The sequence below is a fragment of the Daucus carota genome, chromosome 2 (genome assembly GCF_001625215.2).
Source record: "Daucus carota subsp. sativus chromosome 2, DH1 v3.0, whole genome shotgun sequence".
NCBI classification, from domain to species: Eukaryota; Viridiplantae; Streptophyta; class Magnoliopsida; order Apiales; family Apiaceae; genus Daucus; species Daucus carota.
In genome coordinates this window covers 46,703,039-46,710,334 of record NC_030382.2, presented here as the reverse complement: position 1 = coordinate 46,710,334, position 7,296 = coordinate 46,703,039, and the positions used below count along the sequence as shown (strand labels likewise).

Genomic DNA, 7,296 nt, shown 5'->3' with positions numbered 1-7,296 from the left:
CTTTTCTGAGAATTTGGAACGGACGGAAGGGTAAAAATAAGTTCCAAATTCTCAGAAAAGTGGCCAAACTTTGGTCCGGTTTTCAAAAATGTGGCTCCCGTCCGTTAGGCTTCCGTTAGTGACATTTAACGGGAGCCACACTTTTAAAAATCGGAGCCAAAGTTTGGCCATCTTTTTGAGAATTTGGAAATTTGGTCGAACTTTTTGAAAATCGATGCAAACTTTGGCCAAAAATATGAAGTTTACTCTTTTTATAATTATAAAATTGTCATTTATTTATATTATAAATCAATTTTAATATGATCTAATTTTAAAAATCCGAGATAATATAATTTTATTACTCCCTCCGTCCCCTTTTACTTGTCCCTTTTGAAAAAATAACGCATCTTAAGAAAATGTTAGTTGGATATCTTGTTTTCATACATATCTCTAATAAATGTAATGAATTGGATATAGTTGTGTATATATATATGCTAGTCAAACATTGGAAGTTGTTATTTTTTGAAAAAACATACAAAAAGTTGCTTTGAAAAGAGAAGTGGACAAGTAATTTGGGACAAATTTTTTTTCCAAAATGAACATGTAAAAAGGGACGAAGGGAGTAGTATATTATGAGTTAATTGTCCGGGGATCGGGGCCGAGGATCCCCAACCCCGAAGTGCGTGCTTCTTTTGGAATTTTGAAGTTAGAAGCTTGAAGTCTCTTTTAGATTTTTTTTAGTGATTTACATTTATTATGAAGTTTAAATTTTTTAATTTGTAATAAGTTTTATTTATTAATAAAATCTTTTGTATCATAATAATTGGATTTTTCTTAAACTTCATTAGAAATACAGGGACTTTCGCCTGTCCAAGATAATGAGACAAAGCGGCAACATAACAAAAAATCACAGAAAGCGGTTGCAAAAGATAGTGCATAACTGCATACAAACCGACAAATGAAAACGTCATGGCTAACAGATGGAACAAAGGATCACGTTCCTCTCGCATCTTCTACTCAAAGTTTCCCAACTAAACTTCTTCACTAGAATATTCACAAAACAAGAAAGCTTCAAGAGGTCATATTATAACACGACATTTTATTTAACTATAATTTCACAAACTAAACATGCCCATATGATTCTGGAGTTCCTTCTAGAGGTGTGGGAGCAGAAGCCACTCTTTTACCTCTTTCACCTTTGCTATTATTTGCGAATTTCAGGCTTGCTTTGTGGAAGCCTTGCTCTTGTTCCTCTTTAGACCATTCAGACATGTAGTAGTTCTCTTCTGTTATGCCTTTGGATGATGGACCCCAGAACAGACCTCCCCATTGTGGAAAGTATATGAACATCATAGGGAGAGTGCAACAGATTATGGTAACTCCCATCAGAGTTATGCCTGTCTCGGTTTTGAATCGCGATCCTCTGAAGAAGACTACTTGTGTCAGAACCGCGCCTACATTTCCACCTCCTCCGATCAGCCCTGATATCACTCCCAGTGACCTGATGAAAGATATAACATGTACACTTTATTAGTAAAATTTTAGTGAAATTTCGTTTGTGTGAATTAGTACTAGTCTTGTTTTGAGATTTTGAGCTAGATAAAAATGAAGAGAACAAATTAGGCGGTTTGGAAGAAAGTACCTTCTTGAAACAAATGGAACCACTCCATATGTGAGACCACATGAAGCTTGAACAAATACAGAGAACACAAGCATCACGGTAACAGATGTACTTAAAGATCCTAATCTCCCCAAGAGAACGCATAAGCAGCCTCCTAAGATTTGTACCAGAAAGAGTGTCCATAGCCTACCTCTCATTCCGTATCTGGTTGCCATAACATCTGAAACATAGCCTCCTAATGGTCTTGAAAATAAGTTTGCTAACCCGAAGCTTGCTGCAATAATTCCTGCGGTGTGAAGATTCACATGGAACCTGTCATAAAAATATTGTGCAATGATGTTGTCCACAGTTAGCTCAACCCCGAAACAGTAGCCATAAGTCAGGGCTAAGATCCACCCTCTGTAATTTGTGATTGCCTGGTAGAACACCTGGGAGAATTTATCTTTGTGCTTATCTCCAGATTTCTGAAGTTTTGCGAAGTCCCCATCAGGCAAGTCTTGGCCTAAGAAAAACACTGAATACGCGGACAAGGTCTGGAACACAGCTGGAACGAAAAAAGCAATTCTCCATGCTGTGAATTTTGTTGCACCAATATGATGAATAAGGGTGAACACATATGGCATGATGAGCTGAGTGGCACCGCCCCCAAGGTTTCCCCAGCCTGCAGCCACGCCATTCGCGGTGCCAACAACAGGAGCAGAGAACATGGAGCTCATCCAGTATTGAGTTGACACGAAAGTGGAAAGCGAGAAGCCAGTGAAAAAGCGCACAAGGAGAAACGAGGCTGGAGAATTGGCTAGTGCACTGCAGTAAACTGCTGGTGTTGTAAGGAGCATAAGCGCTGCAGAGGCGACACGAGGCCCAAACAAGTCGCATAATGTCCCCATCACAATCCTCGCAAACACAGCTCCAGACACTGCAGCCACCCCCGCGTTCCCTATGTCGGTTGAGGTCAAGTCGAGGTTGTCGCGAATCAGAGGAATAAGAGGTGGAGCAGCGAAGGTGGATACAAAACAAGCGAAGAAAGATATCCAGGATAAGTGAAAGGCTCTCATGTGAGGTGCTGCCACTGATTGTATTCTCAGTTTAGTGGCCTTGTGCTCCGAATCCACTGGACTAGAAAACCCTCCATTGTTTTCTCTGTTGCTTTCTGTTTGAGAATTCTCCATCTCAATTTCAGAGAGAAAAATATCTCAAATGCTGGAGTAAAAGATGATGATAATATCAAACACCGGCGTTCCTGATTTATACTAAAATTTGGAAGAAGCTGACATAAGTCGGCGAAGTGAGGACAAAACTGTAAAGAACATTTACACTGTGAATTGGAGGCTCGTTAGCTGATTCTTGGCCTTTGAAATTAAGAAAAGAACAACTGGAGAAGTTATAAACTGCAAATAGCTGCCAAGTCTTATGGTAGCTTGTTACCTCACATGCAGGAAAGAACATAGGGTTTGAATTTCAAGAAATCTGTCAGGAAGTGACTGTTTATATCTTAAATGTAAGACATTTACTTCTAAATTTTACTCTCTCCGTACCATTTTAGTTGTCACATTTGGTTTTGTGCCGGTCAAATTGACTAAAGTTTGACTGAAATTTATTAATATTTTATCAATTGACAAAATAAAAAAATATGTTAGCGGAAATAACTTTTAATCTACTTTAAGATGTAATTTTCAGTTTTTTAAAATAATAAGTGAGTGATTTATAATTTCTGGCCAAAATTTAGTTAATTTGACCAACAAAAATAGAAATGTGACAACTAAAATGGGACTGAGGGAGTAAAAAGTTACTCAGTGATGTTCAAGAATCTTAATTCAGTATTGACTTTGGAATTAGTTTACCCAGAATATACAGGTACATATTCTTGACTTTGTTAAGGATCATTAATGTATAAGATTCTTGCTTAAAGATGAAGACTAGATGATTAATATTGGGTGGTTGGATGCTGAGTGAAAATAGAAGTCGGGAATGAGAATGAGGGATGGAATGAGATGTCGAGTGAGGGTAGGTAAGAAATGATTTACTCTTGAGATTTCATTAAACAGATGTATAAAATATTGAGTTTAAATTGGGATTGTTGACGTAAATACAGAGATCATTTCAATTAAAATTTAAAACCCACCAAACGTTACTATGCACAAAATTTTGTAGGTGCACCAAGCATTTTTCATAAGAGTTTATCTTATATTGTCTCATATTCTCGATTTGACTCTGACTCTCATCCACAGATTAATTGGAATTAATTAAATATTATTTTTTTGCCGAAATTTGATATTATTTTTTAATGATATGTATATTATATATTTATAATTATATATAATAAATAGCAAATATTTATATACCAAAAAACACACAAAGTATATATATATATATATATATATATATATACACACATTATTTTCATGAGTTTTATAACATAGGGGATTTTATTATTTATTATTGTTGCTGCTGCAATTATATTTACAAAATAAATGGCGCGTCACAAAGAAAATGAGCAAGTTGTGTTAAAAATTGACAAAACCCTCCCCAGCACCCCAAAGGAAAAAAAAAACCATATAAAACTTGGTGACATCTATACTATACTATTAAAGCCGAAAGATTAAAAGTTTGGTCGGTCGGTACTTGGGCTTTATGGGCTTTTTATATAATCAATTACTAAAAGTTTTGTCCGCCGGTACTTGGCCCGAATTATGGGCTTTTTATATAATCAATTATACTTTTTAACTAAAACTATTATCTGTTATATAATTTTTAACTAAAAAATTTAAAAATTTTAAAATAACATTGGACAACATAGCAATTATCTTTTTTAACTAAAACACGTTATCTTTTTCAAATTTTTAACTAAAAAACCCATCTATACTTCTATACTTACTATACTATTAAAGTGGGCTGAAATATGGGTTAACTAAAATATATCATCTTTTTATATTTTCTAACTAAAAAATCTCAATCTTCTAGAATAACATCGAACAATATAGTAATTTAATTATAACATATTATCTTTTTTAGATTTTCTAACTAAAAAAACCTATCTTCTAATTAACACGGGCAACATATATATAAAAATATAATGTTATTATATATATTACTAATAAATAACCGATGATATTTTTCAACCAAAATACATTAACATTATTTTTAAATTCTCCGAAACAAGAAAAGTTCAGTTGGTCGGTCGATCGGTCTCTCGAGTTTGGTGAGCCGGTTGGTATTTAAATTTATAATATGTTATAATATTTTTTTTATTATCTATTAAATTATTAAAGCTGAAACATTGAGGTTTGGTCGATCGGTACTTGGGCCGAAAAATAAAAAATATTATAACCGCCCGTGCATTGCACGGGTTATAAGCTAGTCTTCATGTAAAAGTAAATTATATGTTAGAGTTATCTAACCAAAAAAATCAGCAGAACAATATATATGATTTACATTCATGTATTAAGAAGTCGACATCTTACTATATGCGGGGATAGCTCAGTTGGGAGAGCGTCAGACTGAAGATCTGAAGGTCACGTGTTCGATCCACGTTCACCGCATTGTAATTTTTGATTTTCATTTTCCTCTTCGTTCAATGATCACATAAGTAGGGCTGTAAAATGATCCGGGTGATCCCGGGTACCCCTCTGCTCAAGTACCGGATCATATTATTTTTAGCTTGTCCAGATTTGGGTCCGGGATCGTTTTATTCGGATCTAAACCGATCCCGGGTATTTGAGATTCGGATGTGAACCGGATATGATCCAGTATCGTATTTTCTATTTTTTAACCGGGTAGTTTATGATCCATCGAATATGAGCCGGATATGATCCACTAACACTAAGTATCATTATTATTTCATTTGTTCAAATAACTATCATTAGTCTAAGTAAACATAATATTATAAAGTATAATAATTTTAAATTAAAACTTATAGTTATATATTGATATATATCATTTATTAAATATATATGAAGATAATAAGTATGATCACATTAAATAAATCATATTTTATGAAGATATAAACTTAAATAAGATATTAAAATTTTATAAAATGATAACTATTTACTTGCAAATATGATGGTGTTAAAATATAATATGTATATGAGTTTGAATCGAATATGAACCGCGGATCATATTCGGTTATTCGGGTAGGATCATATTATGAAAAGTTATATGAGCCCGAATTCGAGCGGGTATAGGTGTGCTCGTATCCGGGATCATATATTATACGGGCTTAATTTTTCCGCCAGATTTGGATCGTTTTCAAAACGAATATGAGACATGTATCATATTTTCGAGCCGGATATGAGCCGAGACACCGGATAGTCCGTATCGATTTACAGCCCTACATAAGAAGTGTTTGTTATTGTTTATAAGCAATTTTTAATTTATGTGTTTATAATCTTTTCATGTTATAACGTATTAGGCGTATATATTATTGATGTAATAATATAATAATATTATAAATTAACTTATATATTTTTCTAAAGTCAAATAACAAAAATAAAAAAGTCACCGAAAATTATAAGAACTTAGAGTTTTTCACATTTTGACTTATAAGTAATAGTTGACTTACATTTTTTTTTATAATAGATCCTAATTTAATAATTTGAAGCTGGACTTTATAAACACGGCCAAAATTTTTATTTATATTCGTAATTTTGTTTTTCCGTTTTTCATGGTATGATGAGTTCGGACTTTTAAAGTACCGCCACAAGCGTTATTGATATTTGTAATTTTGTTCTTCCGTTTTTTCTGGTCTAGTAATTTTGGAACGTTGGGGACTGACGTGTAATTTTTGTACTAACTCGCGGGCAACATCTTGAAAGTGGCAATATAGTACGGAGCAATATTATAAGGCAGTCCCATGTTTTTCAATCAAGCGGTATCAACTACTCCCTCCGTATCTTTTTTCTTTTCCTATTTGTAATGTCGGTACTGTTCATAACATGAGACAAATTACTAATTTACATCTAATCTATAAAACTAAATATAGTCATGAGTGATCTTGTTAGATTCGTATTCACGAGTACTTTAATACGGTGAAGTTTTTATATTTAATGCTACTACGAAATGAAAGATATTAACGATCAAAAGTGTGTGTTGGCAAACGTGAAAAGTACAAACAGAAAAAGTATTTAGGGACGGAGGGAGTATCAACAATAAGATTCCTTGGTTGCTTTGAATATCACTAGTAGCTGATTAGTATCATGAACACAACCAACTCTTCCGGGGCTGGAAGGCGTCCAATGACCAGAAAGCCCCCAATAAGACTTAAAGGGGGGAATAATCAACAGGGATATGTATGTCATTTACTCTGCATCTTAAAATAGAATCTAATAATTTAATCATCTTAAACAAAGTCAAGAATATGCACCTAGACACCTGGTATATTCTGCGCAAACTATGCACAATGTCAATACTTGTATTGAGGTTTTGGAATCTTATTTTAAGAAGCAATGTATTAGTTTAAGAGGTGTTGCCATCATGCCATGAGTGCCATGAGACTGGGCAGCTCTATGGAGTACTATTTTCTTAGTTACAGAAGCCAAAAATTAGCTCACGATCCTCCAATTCACATTGCAAATATATTGTAATTTATAAGTAACAGACAACACCAATCCGCAAAATATACCAACTTACAGTATAGTTTAGTACACAAAGATATCAATTCTTCCATGTTCCATTATAGTAAGAGAAGATAGTTTTGTCGA

The 7,296-nt window shown here is 33.9% G+C and overlaps 1 protein-coding gene and 1 non-coding gene across 2 annotated transcripts; one reads left to right on the top strand and one right to left on the bottom strand.

The window, feature by feature from the left end:
• Window positions 1-899: 899 nt before the first annotated feature.
• LOC108208410 (high affinity nitrate transporter 2.5-like) lies at window positions 900-2,986 on the bottom strand. Its single transcript, XM_017378943.2, has 2 exons — window positions 1,622-2,986; window positions 900-1,480 (listed from the first exon to the last, which is right to left on the bottom strand). Exons 1-2 carry the CDS (start codon window positions 2,767-2,769, stop codon window positions 1,102-1,104), a joined length of 1,527 nt encoding a protein of 508 aa, XP_017234432.2. The 5' UTR covers window positions 2,770-2,986; the 3' UTR covers window positions 900-1,101.
• Window positions 2,987-5,066: 2,080 nt separating this feature from the next.
• On the top strand, window positions 5,067-5,139 carry TRNAF-GAA (transfer RNA phenylalanine (anticodon GAA)). Its single transcript has one exon. It is a non-coding gene; the product is annotated as a tRNA-Phe (tRNA).
• The last annotated feature ends 2,157 nt before the right edge of the window (window positions 5,140-7,296 follow it).